This window comes from Mixophyes fleayi, chromosome 2, assembly GCF_038048845.1.
Source record: "Mixophyes fleayi isolate aMixFle1 chromosome 2, aMixFle1.hap1, whole genome shotgun sequence".
NCBI lineage: Eukaryota > Metazoa > Chordata > Amphibia > Anura > Limnodynastidae > Mixophyes > Mixophyes fleayi.
The window spans coordinates 127,603,337-127,621,120 of NC_134403.1; the positions used below are offsets into that span (position 1 = coordinate 127,603,337).

General features: G+C 40.3%; 1 protein-coding gene across 1 annotated transcript in view; it reads right to left on the reverse strand.

The window, feature by feature from the left end:
- The window catches only part of PCCA (propionyl-CoA carboxylase subunit alpha), a 357,370-nt gene that overhangs the window by 184,147 nt on the left and 155,439 nt on the right, over positions 1–17,784 (reverse strand). Inside the window, exons 15-16 of the mRNA XM_075199966.1 lie at positions 14,000–14,068; positions 13,321–13,396 (exon numbers count right to left, since the gene is read on the reverse strand). Coding sequence (XP_075056067.1) covers positions 13,321–13,396; positions 14,000–14,068 — 145 coding nt within the window. The remainder of the gene's footprint in view (positions 1–13,320; positions 13,397–13,999; positions 14,069–17,784) is intronic.

Sequence of the window (17,784 nt, forward strand, 5' to 3'; positions counted from 1 at the left end):
GGCGAATCAAGCCTTAACCACAAAGCAGGTGTATGAATTTGATTTATGGTTGTTTGTTGTGAACTACAAGTGACATACAGCCTTTCCCACAAACAAGTCAGTTTAATTTATGCTTAGGGAAGCAAAGTTTCATTTTCCTTCACACCAACATAGCAATATGGAGGAACTCTGGAGGGCTCTGGTGAATTTTACCACAAGGCAGCAGAAACAACAGGGGGCATTACTAGCTGTAACCTCTACACAACAAGCACAGCAGACCCAAATGCTACAGGTTGCAGAGGCCCAGATATAGAATACCAAGCTCTTGTGCAAAGAGCTAGCACAAGTGAGGCAGGTGCATGATTTGTCTGAGGTGTCTGTCTTGCTGAAAATGAGCACCTCAGATGATGTGGAGGCTTATCTCTAAGCCTTTGAGAAAGTCACCACGAGACTAAAATTGGATGCCAGGAACCTGGGCAGAGAAGATGGCGCCATATTTGAATGGTGAAGCCCAGCTCGCTTATGTTGATTTATCTGATGAGCAGGCTGCTGTCTATCAAGAAGTAAAACAAAAATGGAAATCTTGGCCCGGATAGGTGCGACTACAACGAGGAGAGCTCAGCGCTACCATGACTGGCGTTATCTTCCAGGAAAATTGGTTCACTCGCAGATGGCTGATTTCTCTAAAGTGATAAAGAGTTGGTTGCAGCCAAATACCAATACTCCTGGCCGCATGGTGGAGATACTGACAATTGACCAATGTGTCCATGGGCTGGAAAGGAACTTACAGAGATGGGTGCTACAAGCGGATCCACAATCTTATGAGGAACTTGCTATGGCGATAAGAGCATTACTCAGCACTGCAGCGCATGTCTAAGGCTCCAGAGGAGAATCCAAAGCTATTGCTCAAGCCAAAAGTGGACCCCACGACTGGCGGAACCAGTAAGAAAAGTTTCTCCACCTGTTTGTTTTAAATGTAATGAACCTGGGAACTTCCATGCTGATTGTCCAAAGCAACGGGAACCAATGGACTGTACTATGGCTTGGTGGAGGTCAGCCATTCCTAGTTGCTGCGCTATGTCTCCCTCCATGGGGACATCATTCTGGGTGACTATCCTGGTGAATAGGCGTGCTGTTTCGGCCCTGGTGGATTTGGGAAGCGAGTTGACAATAGTCTCCATGTCTTTGGTTCCAAAAGAGGTGTCTGCAAGGTTACCTAAAGTGATGGTGATGTGCATTCATGGTGCTACTGCGGAGTACAAGCAGACTCTACTACCAATTACCCTAAAAGGCCAAATGGTTGAGATAGTGGCTACTATAGCCACAAAACTACAGTACCCCCTTATCCTGGAGCGAGACTTTCCCATGTTCCAGGAAGTTCTTAGTGACCAGATCCGGCTGGACATAGCGGCAACAGACACACCGGCCGAAAGTCCAATCTTAAAGGAACCTGTGCAACTCTCACTGTGACCGGGAAAAAAGACAACAGAACTGTCGCCTATGGATGCTGAATACAGGTCCATGACTGCTAATCGTCCCAAGTCTCACCCAAGGAAACAAAAGGGGAAATTGAGCCAATCATTTACCAGTGACAGTCATGGAGATTTTGGGGTCAGCAGAGGAAGCTGAGAACTGGTTCCCAGTTCCAAGATTAATTTCATTGCAGGACTTTGTGAGGGATCAACATAATGATGCTAACCTAAAAATTGCATTTAGATCTGTGGTAAAAGTTAATGATGTGGTGAAAGCTGCCAGGCTGGCAGAATGTGTACCGTATTTCTTTATTAAAGGGGATTTGTTGAATAGGGCGGGGATTGTTCAGGGAAGGAAAGTTTAACAGCTGTTAATATTGCAGGTACACGTGCCTTTAATATTGGAAACCACACACACACACACATCTTTGTGGAGGTCATTTAGGAGATGTTAAGACGCGGGAAAGAGATATACTATGCTGTTACAGGCCAGGAATACATAGGACTATAAAAAGCTATTGCTTATCCTGCCCAGAGTGTAAAATATCTATCCAAAACCTGACTACAGGGCCCCATTCTTGTATAGAAAGAGGAGATATAGAGTCCGCCATTCAGATAAAAGTCAAAAACGACAAGTTAAACGTGTCGCTTTTCTAACAATTTGGCATGAGGAGACCGCACTGAGAGGGCATGAACTAGGACCTAAACTTAAAACTGCAGATGCCCACTTCCACAAAAATGCACCACCTGGAGTATCCACTTCACTGGGGATGATGAAGCCAAAGGGATTTGTGTATGACAAAGAGGGCAGTTTTGCGCTCCTCACAGAGTACGCTTCATGTAGCTGGACGAAGCTAAGGGAGGGGTATGTGGCAATTGGGATACTTTACCACCTTCTAATAGAGGAAAGAGTGGTGGTTTCCCTGGGAAACCACAGCCTAAAGGTGCAGAGAGGGTTAAATCTGCACGCACACACACACACACACACACACACACACACACACACACACAGCAGGAGATCAGGTGGAGCACCTAGTCTAATCAATTAAGGAGTCAGCCAGAGCAAGGCCTGACAGGAAGCTTATAAAGCTGGGTTTGATCTGTGTGTGGGAGAATGAAGCCAACAAGTGGCCAGTGACTAATTAAGGACCTAACTGTGATAGCCAGAGTTTAGGGCTATGGGACTGTTTATTTTTGTGAATGTTTCATTTGATTGCTGAAAACACTGCCAAGACTGTTTATCCATCCTGACAAGTAAATAAACGTCAAAGTGCTTCAGTAAAACGTGTGTGAGGAGCCACCTGTTTGCACGCTTTTCACAGTGTTTATGGCAAAGTGTGTGTGTGTATGGCAATGTATATGTAGGTATCATCATTAACATTTATTTATATAGCGCCAGCAAATCCTGTAGTGCTTTACAATAAGGGACAAACACAGTAATAAACAAACTGGGTAAAACAGACAGAGGTGAGAAGGCCCTGCTCGCAAGCTTACAACCTATGGGACAATGGGAGTTGGATACATAAGGTTAAGTCAACATATTGCATTTTGGTCTAGCCAGATTGCAAAAGTAAAAAACAAAGAAACAAGAAAACAAAAGGGAATAGTAAGCTATATGATCGAGTCACACAGTAATGTTGTCAGAGGGTTGTTGTATTGTGTTAACTGTGTAACGGGTGGTAATAGGTTAATCTAGTGAGGTTAAGAAGGTGGTTGAGGAAAATCATAAGCTTGCCTGAAGAGGTGGGTTTTCACAGATTGCTTGAAGGTTTGTAGACCAGAAAAAAGTCTTATTGTGCAAGGGAGGGAATTCTATAGAGTGGGTGTAGCTCAAAAGAAGTCCTGTAAACTGGAATGAGAGGATGTAATGAGTGGATGAGAGACGCAGATCTTGTGCAGAATGGAGTTGTCGAGTTGAGAGATATTTTGAGACAAGTGAGGAGATGTATGTTGGTGCAGCTTTGATGATGGCCTTGTAGCTTAGTAAAAGTATTTTATATTGTATTTGGTAAAAAAAAAGGCAACCAGTGTAGAGACAGAGTGATCAGCAGAGGAAGAACAATTTGTAAAGGAAACCAATATGGCCGCTGTGTGCAAAATAGATTGTTGGGGTTTGAGTTTGTTTAGGGGAAGATCAGTAAGGAGGGAATTGCAATAGTCAATGCAGGAGATGATGAGTGCATGAATTAAGGGTGTTGTAGTGTCGTGTGTGAGATATGTGCGTATTCTGGAAATGTTTTTTAGATGTATGTTACATGATCGAGATATAGAGTCGATGTGTGGAACAAAGGATAATTCTGAGTCGAGGATCACACCTACGCAGCGAGCTTGAGGGGTGGGGTTTAAGTTCATATTGTCAACAGAAATTTCAGGTATGCTTCTGTTGGTGGGTGGGAATATTATTAACTCTGTTTTTGAAAGAATGAATTTGAGTTGGCGAGAGGACATCCAAGATAAATGACAGAAAGACAGTCAGTAAAACAGGACAACACAGATGTCGAGAGATCAGGAGAGGTTAGATAGATTTGGGTATCACCCGCATAGAGAGGATTCTGAAATCCAAATGAGCTTATTAGTTTTCCAAGAGAAGTGGTATAGATAGAGAATAGTAGAAACCTAGTACTGAGTCCTCTGGAACTACAATTGATAAAGGAAGCGGAGCAGAGGTGGATCCAGAGAAATTAACACTGAAAGAGCGATTAAAAAGGTAGGTTGAGATCCAGGGATAGGAAAGTGTCTTGAAGACTAAGGGATTGTTTTGCTTGTATGAAAAGAGAGAGTGGTCAACAGTGTCAAATACAGCAGAATTAGAAGAGAGTAATGGCCTTTAGTTTTAGCAATGATCAAATCATTGACAACCTTAGTCAACGCAGTCTCTCTGTGGAGTGTCGAGAACAAAAGCCAGACTGAAGAGTATCCTATAAGTTGTTTGTGGAAGGGTGAGGATAGTGTCTAGAAGCTTGGAGAGGAATAAGAGCTGAGAGATGTGATGGTAATTTTAGAGAGAGTTTGGGTCAGAATTTTGATTTTTCAGAATAGGAGTAAACACTGTGTGCTTGTATAATGATGGGAAGATGCCAGTAGAAATCGAGATATTACAGATTTTAGTTAGAAGTGGAATGAGCACAGGAGACAGCGATCTACCAATTTGTGAGGGAATAGGATCAAGAGGAAGTAGAGTAGAAAGATAAGAAGAGCATAGATATTTCATCTTCATTTGTGTGATCAAATGTAAGAGAGGGTGTCAGAGGGTGCTGGGAAGGAATTGAGCTGAATGCTTGTCGAAGAAGAGGTTACCATTTCTTGTTTGATCTTATGAATCTTGTCCATTAAGTAGGAGGCAAGATCCTGGGCACTGATGTTAGTCGGAGGGTTTGGGGTGGGAGGATTGAGAAGAAATTTAAATGTGTTAAAAAGGTGTTTGGGGTTAGAAGCCTGAGCATAGATGAGAGATTGAAAGTATGTTTCTTTTGCAGTGTCCAGAGCACTTGCATAGGAGTGGTAGATAGAAGTATATGTGAAGAAATCAGAGGTACGAGATTTACACCAGTGATGACCTGCTTTACAGGAAAGTTTTTTAAGATTTTGTGCTACTTTAGTGTGCCACGGCTGACAATGAAATCAACGAATAGTATGAAGAGCGCTGGTGCCACTAGATCAAGGGCTCTTGCTAGAGTTTGGTGAAAATTAAGTACTGTCATCTCAAGGGAGAAGAATGTAGAGAGAAGGTGTTAGAGAGAGGTAGAAAACTGTTGAAAATTAATAGAGTTAAGGTTTCCGTGGATATGAGCAGGTCTGGTGCAATTTGACAGCAAAGAGTTTAGAGCAGTGGGGATGAGCGTTTAGCTGATAATGTGATGATCCAAGAGGGGGATAGGTGTGTTAAGGAAATATGGCATTGTGTGTGCATATTGCATTGTGGGATGTGAAGGATAGAATCTATTTTAGTTGTAATTGGCAGCATAGAGTGCGATCGGCTGTATTTATGTATTCCACTATAGTGATAAAAGTAATCTTCTTTGCTTGTAAATGTAAAGGTTTTCTCAATCTGGCCATTTGACTGCATATTGATAGGGCTAGAACTCCAGTTTAGAAAAAAAAATATAGACTTAAAAAAAAAATCCAATGCCACATTCTGCTGAGATCCCTGTTGAAAGTCAGAGACTTTGTTTACAAAAAAGCAACATAACTGCAAAAATTCCCCAAATTTTTTTTTCATGTGATCTCACGATCTATTGTCGCATTTGCATCTGGATCTGGTTTTAGGTATTGAGTTGGTGGTCACAAGGTTGCCCTATGTATTGTGTAGTGGTCACAAGGGTGATCTATGTATTGTGTGGCGGTCACAAGGGTGCCCTCTATTGTGTAGTGGTCACAAGGTTGCCCTATATATTGTGTGGCGGTAACAAGGGTGATCTATGTATTGTGTGGTGGTACAAGGGTGCTCTCCTTATTCTCTATGGTCACTTATTGCTCTGCTTTCCATATTTCACCTATACATTTTTCAAATAGGTTCCAACATTCCAGGATCCATACAAGAATCCAGTCCCAGTTTGTGAAAGCTGCAATAACTGGTAGGTGTGAGGAACACCATTTTAGTGCATAATGTGTCATGTCTAAAGGGACACAGACAAACTCCATGTCACCCCCATCACTATGTGGCCACACCTTCTTTGTCGGTGCCATTGCGCATCACACTTCCCTTCTCCTATTATGGGGTGGGTGGGGGGCAGAAAGTTGCTGTACTGGGGCCACAAATTACTCTTGGTGGTCCTGGGTAGATGGTCAGTAACACTGATTGCTATTTTATATAATGTGTGCTCCAGATGAAGCCATTATTAAGCTTGATTAAAATGTTTATGGCCTACTGCCAGCTCTGTCTCTAAAGCCCTCTTTCATCTTTTCCCTATCTTTACATTTAGGGATAGTGTGTTTTATAAGTTGGCTTTTAAAAAATGACTTATAAACAAGCCAGTTGTTTACAGTTGATGCATCTTTTGAATGATTTTGTGCTAGATGCTGGCCCTTTAACTTTTATCCTGTGACATCCATTTATTACCAAGTGCCAAATTGAACAACCATGTTCTGCAATTCCTAACATAACAAGTATGTGGTTTACCAAGACAAAGTCATAATTTATATATTCTGCAAATCAGACATAAGAGAGCATATTAGTCTTATTCAGCACCTGTAGGAATGATATGCCAGTTATTTTTAGTTTTTAACATCAATGGGGCTCATTTAGAGTGACTTTACATCTATTTAATAAAATATGCATTTCCGTCTGTGTATACCCACTTGTACATGCGCATGTCTACATGCAGATTTGGTCTTACACTTGTGATCCCTTACAACTGGGGTGGATAGGGCAGGCAAACATAGGCAGTGGCAGTATGTAAAATGTAAATGAATGGAATTTGATAATTTTACAATCACAGCAGTAAGAGGAGTGCGGTATGCATACCCCCATATACACCCTACTTCGACCACTGTTGCAGCCACCTATTCACATTACTTAATTGATATTTCCATTTAGACTGTGGAATGAAATAAGTTTTCAATTTTAATTTCACTTATTATTACCGAGTTAAACTTGTGTTTTGAAATTAATTCTATTTTACATTTATTTTCAATACTGCCCAGATACTATTCTCGGCTAATAATGCTGCAACCTTACAATAACAACATACACTTTCAACACCAGCAGCTACAATTGTTACTCCTCTACTCAAGTCCATCTATTAAGTGTTCCCCACACAGATTGTGCGCTCATGTGGACAAGGTCATCTTTACCTTCTGTTTTATGCTATTGTATGTCATTTGTTTGTGTCATGATCCCCTCAATGTCAGAGCTTTATAAATAAAAGATATCAATAACAGAGAGCTGCTGTATTGTCTAGTTACAGAGCATAACAGACTTCTGCAGCAGACACAGAAAAGTCTGAAGAAAACTAAAGCTACTAATACCATAAACGATCGCTAACAAAATAAACAAGAAAATATGGTCACTGTTGTAGCCAGTAACCAAATTTATCAATGCTATACATGCTGCATATACTAAAATGCACAGCACACCAGTATCTGTTCTACAACATTGCTAGTGATACAGTATGTTAATGCTTATGAGATGTATCTTGGCTCATAAATAACATATCATATAGTTATGTGGTTTTCTGATGTGGCCAATAATTATCCTATTATCAGTACTAATGGGAGGTCATGCATAAGTGATTTGTGTTTTTTTTAACATAATAATCCAGTTACTCTGTGCCTAGAGAAACAACAGAGGGAGAAAGATAAAAACCTAATAGGCGTTAAAGCAGCAATCACATTTAAAAAAATTAGATGTGTGGTTTTGTTGCTTTTTTTTATATTATAACAAATCTCTGGGGCTGGCTATAAGAAGCCTGGCAATTGCAATTTTCCTTGGTTTATTCCCTCAAACTGCTATTAATGTATGTATTAATTCTGTACAGTTACAGTTTCCCCAGAGTTATGTGGCCAGACACTGCTGCAGCTTCTAAACTAATTAGACTTGTGGGCAACAGGCTGCTATGCTGGGCACAGATGTAATAAAGGACATGGAACTTTGGTGGGAATGATGCTGTTAATCTAGACGCTCAATTGAACTATGTAGTTATGGAGATAAAATTGGTTGTGAAGCTTTTATGGTAACCAATTAGTAATAGTAGTACACAAGGGACAGCGGGGAGTATAAAATTGTTAGTTTTGGTGAAAGGCACAATCTGAATATAGAATACAGTGGATTGTCTTGAAAATGCAGCTGTCATGTTGGGACCTATGTGCACAGGAGTTTAGCGACCCTGAACCTGGCATGAAAAGTGCAGATCTAAATATGGGGTACAAACGTGAGTGGCCTGAGGCTGTTTTGCTGGGTAAGGGCCATACACAATGTTTACTTTACCACTGGGCTATAATTTCATCTTTATTTACCTTATCAAACATTTTAAGCATTTATTTTTCATCTAACAACATTTGTTCTTTAAGCAGAGAACAAAATGGGTCTTAAGGCGTTAATTAAGAAAATTAACACAATATACATAGCATAGTTACAGATAAGATACAGCAACAAAATGAAAATAAAGTATGAACTGGTAATAAAGTGCATGCAAAATTACTAGAATATATCCATATTAAAACAGACAATACCACAGTTGGCTCCTGTGATAACTGAAATGTATTAGCCAATCAGTGAATCACAAGGGTGTGATAGTTGACCTTGTATTGCAAAGCTGTCGCCTGTATTCACAACAGTCTCTGTGTGTGGACCAGTTTGTCACCTAATTTGAGCTACCCTCTTGTATACTGGTTCTTGAGCCACACAGAGCCTGAAGCAAGTGCTTCACACATATTGCCAATTTAGTTACAGATGGTTTAAAAATCCATGAGCAAGCTATACACAAATTAATAGCAACTTCCTGATTACAAAAATAAGAAAACAAAATCCCAAACTTTGTTCCCAAAGCCTCCTAAGATGTAAAGTCTTGCAACCCATAAAATTTAGAAAAGGTGTGGACAGACAACCACGCAGCTACCCGGTGCAACTGTTTGGCCAAAGCATCATGACACACCGCCAACGACACATCAACTATCCTGGTCGAATGAGCTTTCAAACCAACCGGCATTGGTCTAGCTGACTCAATATAATACAAATAATTAGTGACCGTTATCCAGCAAGCAATAGATTGCTTAGATACAGGCCAGCCTTGCTTGTGTGCATCATACAGAGCAAGAAGGTTATTAAGTCTTACGAACTGAAGCATTACAATCCAAATACCATAGACCGAACATCATCCAGAAGGTGCAAAGATGCATCAGAAGTAGACCTGGGACAGAATTTCGGAACAACAATTTCCTTGTTCAAATGAAAACGGGATACCACTTTTGCACAAAAGAGGGCTTTGTGCAAACCACTGCCCTGTCAAAATGAAAAACCAGAAAAGGTGTGTTACAACACAATGCTTCCAACTCAGACACACGATGAGCAGAATAAATAGTAAGCAAAAACACAAACTTCCAGGTAATAAAACGTAGATAAACTGATTCCAAAGGCTCTCTAGACTGAGCTCTGAGCACCAAATTAAGATCCCAAGGCTCTACTGTGTGTGCAAAAGAGGGCTGAACATGTTGAACCCCTTGTGGGAACATCTGCACATCTCTCATTAAACTCAGCTCTTGCCGAAATAAAATTGGTAGCGCTGAAAACTGCATCTTGAAAGAAGAGAGACTGAGACCATTGTTAAAAACCCTCCTGTAAGAAGAGCAAGCAGAAAACACTAAATCCGGTAGTGTGAAAATTATGACCCTCAAACCACCGAACATAAGCTCTCCACAGTAATTTGCAGAAGATGATAGTTTTCTCGCCTTAATTATAGTTTGTACAACTTTGTGAGGAAAAACCCCATGCCAGAAGGATCACGGTTTCAGTATCCATGCGGAACTGAACCAAGTGGACCCTGTACCCGAAAATCTGGACGAAGAGGTAGAATGGACAGACGGCCATCCCCAGGACATCAGAGAACCATGTTCTGTGTGGCCAATAAGGAGCTAACAGAATGGCAGTTACCCGTTCTTTTTTTAGTTTCTTAAATACCCGCAGAAGCATTTGGATCGGCGGGAACAGGTACACCAGGTGAAACTTTCATGGGATCAACATGGATCTTGCACAGAACTGGGGATACAAGACGCCATGAGATTTATCTCTGCCTGACCCCAGCGCAAAACAAACTGAGCAAACACTTCCTTGTGAAGGGACCATTCTTCAGGATATACCCTGGTTCTACTGAGGTAATCTGCCTCCTAATTCTCGACCCTTAGATGAACATGGCTGATATTACTGGAACATGGCGCTCTGCACAGGATATGAACCATGCTGTTTCCCGCATGGCCAAGGCACTGTGTGTTCCGCCCTGAAGGTTCAGGTATGTTACCACTGTTGCTGACTGGACTTTCAGGGGCTTTCTGGCCAGAACCAGCAGACTTCCCAAAAGTGTTCTGTAGATTGCTCTTAGTTCCAAGCCACTGATGGGAAATAAAGACTCTGGTTAGCCAGAGTCTTTGGAACCAAAGAGGACTTATGACTGCTACACACCAGCAAACACTGGTGTCTTTGGAGTGGAGTTTAGTCACCTCACTCTGGAAAGACGGACTCTGAGATTTGATCCTTTCAACCACAACATGTGCGACTGACGTATGGCCATGGACAAAGTGATGAACTGCCTGTCTAGGTGAAAGGTGGACTTCAACCATTTCCTGAGAAGCTACATCTGAAGCAGCATGGAATGAAATGCTATTAAAAGGCACCACCTCAAACACAGACACCATGGTCCTCAGTAATTTAAAGCAGCTAAGAAGAGACACTTCTCATCTGGCCAAAAAGGCCATGGTGCTGCTCAGGATGGAAAGGACCTTGTACTCTGGAAGGCACACTTCTGACACGGTATGACAAAGGTGAATTCAAGCAACCTCATATATTGGGCTGTAATCAAGGAAAACTTGGGAAAATTGAGAATCCAGCAATGTGTCTCCAGAATGTGAACTGTCAACTGAATGTGCTGCCGTACAGATACTGACGGCACTTTTAACAGGTGGTTGTCCAAGTAAGGAATGATTGTTACTCCTTGACAATGCAGGAGACCTGCCAAAATGGTCATAATTTTTGTGAAGACCCTTGGGGCAATAGCTTGGCCAAAGGGTAAAAGTTGAAATTGGTAGTGTCACCAAGGACCACTGAACACCAATAGCAGCGCTGGAAACAGTTTAGCTATATGGTATGAATGAGTTTATGAATGATATTAAACAGATATTTTATTACAATATAAAACAAATACACAAATTAATATATAGATCATCTGTGGTTAACACATAAAAACACTTAAAATGTTATCAATGTCTCTGTGAGAGAAGTAAAGATGAAACCACCTGCAATCAAATGTACTAGGTGAGCTGAACAACAAAAACTTGAATAAAGGGAGTTATATCGGTTGAGAAGATCTATTACAATTTGCGTAAGGCTAATTAGTCAAAACTGAGATTCTTTCAGTGAGATCCAATACCGTATAATTGGGATTCATCTTCAAGCTTTTCATTGGTGGAACTTAATAATCTTAGCATACTGTGTCTGTAATATAACAAAGACTTCCACATCCAATCAGGTCATTGTGGGCTAAACACTGTTCAGACAACTGGTACATCTCAAAGCTAAATGTGAAAAATACAATCTGCAGTATGTCTTACTTATCTGACCTATTCATCAAGTGTGGCTTGATCTATAATATGGAACTATGTTATAATTATTTTTATTTTTTTCTACTTTGTATTGTTTCAAAAATCTAAATAAAAATATTTGATAAAAAAAAAAAATGCAAGCAAGACTGTGAGAGAAATAGCAAACAGATACAGCAGTGTTATAGCCAATATTGTTTCTAAATGAATGCTAGCAGATGAGTGAACCAGCAGGAGAGGAGAGACCCAGAGCAGTTCTTAAAAACAAAGTCTCTGTTGAGGAAGCCTTCCATCTTCTTTAAAACTACAGGGGAGGAACACTCTTACATGACCCAGATCTCTTCCCCTCGAGAGTGCTTACGGAAGAACCTCTGTACTACGTATTCCCTCCTGCAAGGCATACTTTACTCTCCATTCCGTTGCACCGCTCGCTCCATGATGTCTTTCTGTAGTCCACAGCTATCGCGAGAGAGGGAAGGGCTGAAGTGTTGGCTGGGGTGAGGTAAGCTAGAAGGCTGCTCACCTCAGTCCAAGGACCATGGGTTATCCACTCCCTGGGAGGCATCCTTGAGCTAAGCAAATTCTTTTGCTTGTTTAATGGTAAAAATAAAAGCACATGGCAAGAGCCTTATCTTGGATCCGAAAAAAAGGCAACACTCTACTCCAAAGGGCACTTGAAAACAACAGAGGTCAGACGGGAGGGTTTATATAGGGGAGGTGCTATACACAGAACAGTTTAACTACTAAGGCGCCCTAGCTCCAGGTCCACCCCTGCTATATCACATGGGTGAAGTGTCTCCCCAATGGCAGGAAAGGGAAAGATGAGAATATCTGCCCATCAAATACATATTAATTTTATCCCAATTTCTTCATCCTTTGTATACCATCATATCCCTCAATTTACCATTTTTCTGGATCCCCTCAGGATCCAGTGTCATCTTGATAATGTGATCATCAGGTACATGAATATCCATTAATGTGGCTGTGTCACCTATGCACAGTGGAGACATTTTGTGGGCTGAACCTGTATTAAGCCTATCAATTTTCTAGGAACCAGTGACATCACTGAGGCACTTACTAATATTTATGTATGACATGCATGCGGTAGTGATTCCTAGTGAACTGATGGGCACAATTCTTGAGAATATTTGTTCAGTCACAGAAAGTAGGCCTCCACTGTAAGGTACAAGTCCAGTTTAAGCACCTAATGGTGATATCATTAAGCTCTAGCGTATCAGAGCTAAATCTGGCACAGAAGACCACCCCAAGACTACTCTTCTGCACTTCTGAGAGCGACAGTGAGCTTGATATAATAATCAGGTGGGAGGTTTGAACAAGCCTGAGCTGCAGAAGAAACAAAACCTTATTAATATTATAATGCCCAAATGCCTTACTATATAAATTTGTTTAAAGGTTTACAGGTTCTCTTTAAAATTATTTTCTTAACGCAACCAACATGCAATATCTATTAGAATTAGACTGTAAAACAAAGTTCATTAAACACAGGACGCACATATTTCTATCCTTGTGTTGCAGGCACTCTGCCTATGAAATAGTGCGAGGCTCAACTGTAATTTGCGCTTGACTATATCTTGTAGCGTTCTGAACAAATGCCATCTCTCACCTCGAATGACGTAATTGTCTAGAGCGTCTTCCATTCTCTTCAAGGCTTCAGCCCGATTGCTGCCATGGGTCACCAACTAAAACAAACAATCTTTAGGTTACATGAATTCAACTTTTTAAGCAAAAACATTTATGTGTTGTACTTTGCTACCATTTGTAAATCTATGGATAGCACATTATTAAATGTGCACAGTGAAAACAGTAAACAGAATGTAATAATGCAGCACCCCAAGGAATGTACTGGAAAAACATTTAGAACAACATAGATGTCCGCTTGCTTTCATTTGTACAGTAATTTAATGTTCATCCTTTCTAAATGTTGTACAACGTCTAGTATATCTTAAAAGTACCGAAGCTTTGCCTTCAGGCAGACATACTTTAATGTCTGATATCCTTCCATCTTCTGAATATATTATTATTCATCATTAATTTGAAATGGGTTTGGGCGAAAAAGCCTATGTTCTATGATATTTGTGCCTAAATGTAATTATGAACCAAGAGCGGTGTTCACCCACTGTTTTTTTTTTTTTATCAAAAAGCATACATAAACAGTCTTCTACATCTAGTCCCCACTTTGTAGTCTCTCTTTTTTTTTTTTCCAAGGTGACTGACCAATATTAGGAGTGAAATGTGATGTGCTAGCTATCCAATTTTGACTCGTAGCTGGATTAAAAACTCACTTTTGAAATCATAGGATCATAGTAAATGCTGATGTCGCTTCCTTCTTGAATGCCACTGTCAACTCGCACCTTAGGCAAAAAAATAAAAAAAAAAGTTACTGAAAATTTAAATGCAGGAAGCAAACATACTAAATAAGCATATTTTACACAGAAATCAACTGCAAGAGTAAAACATGAAGAACATGGAGCTCTTGGCTAAGTGACAGAAGATAGAGTTAGCAATAGTGTATACAATACCTAAAAAACATAATCATTAATAATAATCAATCACCATTTACGTCATTTGCCCCATTCACAACCTTTATCTGAATTATATTCCATCCCAAACAAGCCTTGAAAGACATACTTTAGTAACAAGTATTTTGATATCTCGTTCTTTAACATGCGAATAACATAAAACACACTCTTGGCAAATGACGATAGTTATTTAGTAACAAAATGCTAACATTGCAATGTACAGTAACCAAGGGAAACAAAGCACTAACTGACTTTGGACTATTAGGTGCAAACTGAAAGACAAATGCATGTTACTATGTGATACTACACATTTCTTTTTAGCTAGTGAAGAACATGAAAATTCTGTGTATCTTTATATTAGTTCGAGTGACACTGAATGAGCGTGTTGAGACTATGTCCCAGCATCCCAAAGAGGTTTAGCCACTTTTGACAAATCAAAGCTGGGACTTAGAAAAAACAATTCAGTAAAAATTGTTTTGTCACACATGTTAGTTTCGTTTAGTCATTACAATATAGCATAGTTTGTAATGTTTGTGTACAAGAATGGCTAAACATGTGTACGTGGTGTAACAGACCAGTTATTTTATTAGTCCGCAGCTTTCCACCCTCAGATTTAATGATGCCGACTGCCTGTTCTGCTCTTTAAATGTCTGGACGCATAACCTACACATCTCAGCCTATTGCTTTATAATGGCCCACCCCTGATAAACGATTCAATAAATGTTCTCTGCTAATTTACAGGCAGATAATAAAAATAAGAAAGAGAAAAAAAGGGTTGTTAGATGCTCATTATAACTATTTGTATATACATATGAGAAAACTTTAAAAGAATTAATCACTTTTTTTTTTTATATATAATTCAAACCCATGTAATAAATATATGTCCAAAAAAATGATGGCTATGCAAAATATGTATAAAGATAAATATATAGAAAAATAAATGGATAAACTCAGTTAATGAAATGGAATGGAATGTATTAAGATCATAATTAATATTATAAACACATAGATACTAAAAATATAACATTTCTGGAAAAAACACTATATAATCATTAATGGCTTATCAGACAAATACAACAAAAATATAGGCACGTCAGCTCACATTGTAAGAAAAGCTCTGCACAAGCTCCTATACAAAGGTCTGCCAATTCGTGGCAGTCCCTGTTTTCTGCCTTGTCATTTGAAGTCTGAGGTCACCTCCAGCCTCACACCCACCCCTTGAATAAACACTTTTTATTGAGCGCTCGCTCTCTGGATTTGTTTAATAATCACATGGGGCCTGATTCATTAAGGATCTTAACTTGAGAAACTTCTTATTTCAGTCTCCCAGACAAAACCATGTTGCAATGCAAGGGGTGAAAATTAGTATTCTGTTTTGCACATAAGTTAAATACTGACTGGTTTTTTTTCATGTAGCACACAAATATCAACTTTAAATTTCAGTGTACAAATAAGCCATCAAGTATTTGTGTGCTACATGAAAAAACAGGCAGTATTTAACTTATGTGCAAAACAGAATACTAATTTGCACCCCTTGCATTGTAACATGGTTTTATCCAGGAGACTGAAATAAGAAGTTTCTCAAATTGAGATCCTTACTGAATCAGGCTCATGGTTATTATAACAGATTGCATCTTATAACAGAATGAGGTGGAAAAACAGGGACCTATTCAAAGGACAGAAACACTGAAATATTTGATTTCCTTCTTAGGAGTCAGTTAAGTTTGTTAGTATATTACCGATTCCAATTTTCCTCTCTCCGTTTGACCTCAGTGTGGTATTGAGGTTACCCTTATGACAATTTTCAAATTAGCAGTTCCTGGGGAATAAATATTTATTACATTGCTCCTGTCAAACTTTGCTATCTGAGACATTCAAGAGCTAATCAAAATATTCCATACAGAGACATGTCCAACTGATCCTCTGGACAAAGGAATTCAGTGAGAACTGCAGGAACAGCATGTTGTAGATACAGCACATTGTAAAAGGGTGGGTGCAGGAGCCACTTTCACCTGTGGGAAGGAACCTTCCTGATAAAACAGCAGCCCAGCTGTCTGCACTAATGCGGAAAGGGGGCAGCCAAACGTCTGTTAGGTAAGAAGATTTTAATTTGATAGGAATTCTTGCCGGTGGCATCCACAAGGGAGTATGAGGGTGATCGCTTTATTACCCAAATGACAGCTAATGAAATGCTACAGTAGACACTTTACAAGGATGGACACTACTAAAGTGGACAAAAATATGTTGAAATGCTGATCCATAATCTTCCAATAGCCCTGTAGCAGTTAGTCATGGAAGTACAAATCTGTCTGTTTACAACATAAAACAACAAAAGCCAGCGAGTGCACAGATGGAAAGGAACAGTAGTTCAATATACAGGGTTAAATTCTGTGTATTATGTTGAACTGACCCTCTTTCTTTTTGTTCTGGCTGTATTATGTATAAGTGGCATGTCAGAATTTCTAGTGCTCACCTACAAGCATATAGAGAAGGAATGGAACAGCATGTAGTGGATAACCAATATCTTCAGGGCCAAGTCCTCTGCCTCTTACAGTGGAAGCAGCAGCACTACAGTCATCAGTCTTGGAGTATACATCTGGATAAGCAACACAATAAATACTGAGAAGATAGTTTTGCATAATACAGCCAGATACAAAAAAAATATTCGTTAAATATGACAACAGAAGAAAGCTATTAGTGTTTTTTTTATTTGCTATATTTTTAAGATAAAAGCACACTAACGAAGCACTATTTTGTTATCTATGCTAAACCATACTTGCCAACTCTCCCTAAATGTCAGGGAGACTCCCTGAAATAGGGGTGATCTCCCTCACTCCCTGAAGAGTCTGGCATTCTTCCTGATGCTGAGCCGTGGTTCTCTTCGCCATCTGTGGCATGATGATAGCTTCTCGGCCTTTTGGCTAAGATCAAGTGAGTACCTGTCTGAGTAAGGCCTCGCCCAACCTGAAAAGACCATGGGAAAGCTTGGTCTGGCCAGAAGGCTGGTAGCTTGGAAGCCTGAGTTTAAAAAGTGCCCCTGGAGTGGTGACCCAGGGGTGCCGATATCACTTGAGGTTTAAATCATCCTCACTTGACACGAAGGCACAGAGCACAATCTCACTTCCAGCTACCACCACCTTTTCTTGCCCCGGCCTTTTGGCTGGGCAGGAACAATTTTTAACATCTCGGCCGGAAGGCTGGGGCCGTTATGCACGGCACTATTTATTTTCTACACCGTTTTGTCACTTGCCTTTTTTATGTTTTTTTCTCGCGGATTGGATGGGTTTGCGGCATCCCTTATGGGTCCGATCCCCTGACGATCTAGGGGAGGCGGTGTGGTCCTAGTGGCTCCCATCTCCCTGAACCCCTCTGAGGTCTCCCCCTTCGGGGGGAGGCAGGAGAACTGGTGCCTTGGGGTAAAACCCTTGGCAAAAGGGACCCCCCTAGCCTTGCGGAGAAGGGGGTCTGAAGACCCTTGCCCCCTAAGGGTCCTTATGGATCCAGGGGTCGGGGATCAAGGGACCCTTCCTCTTTTAAAGAGGGTCTGA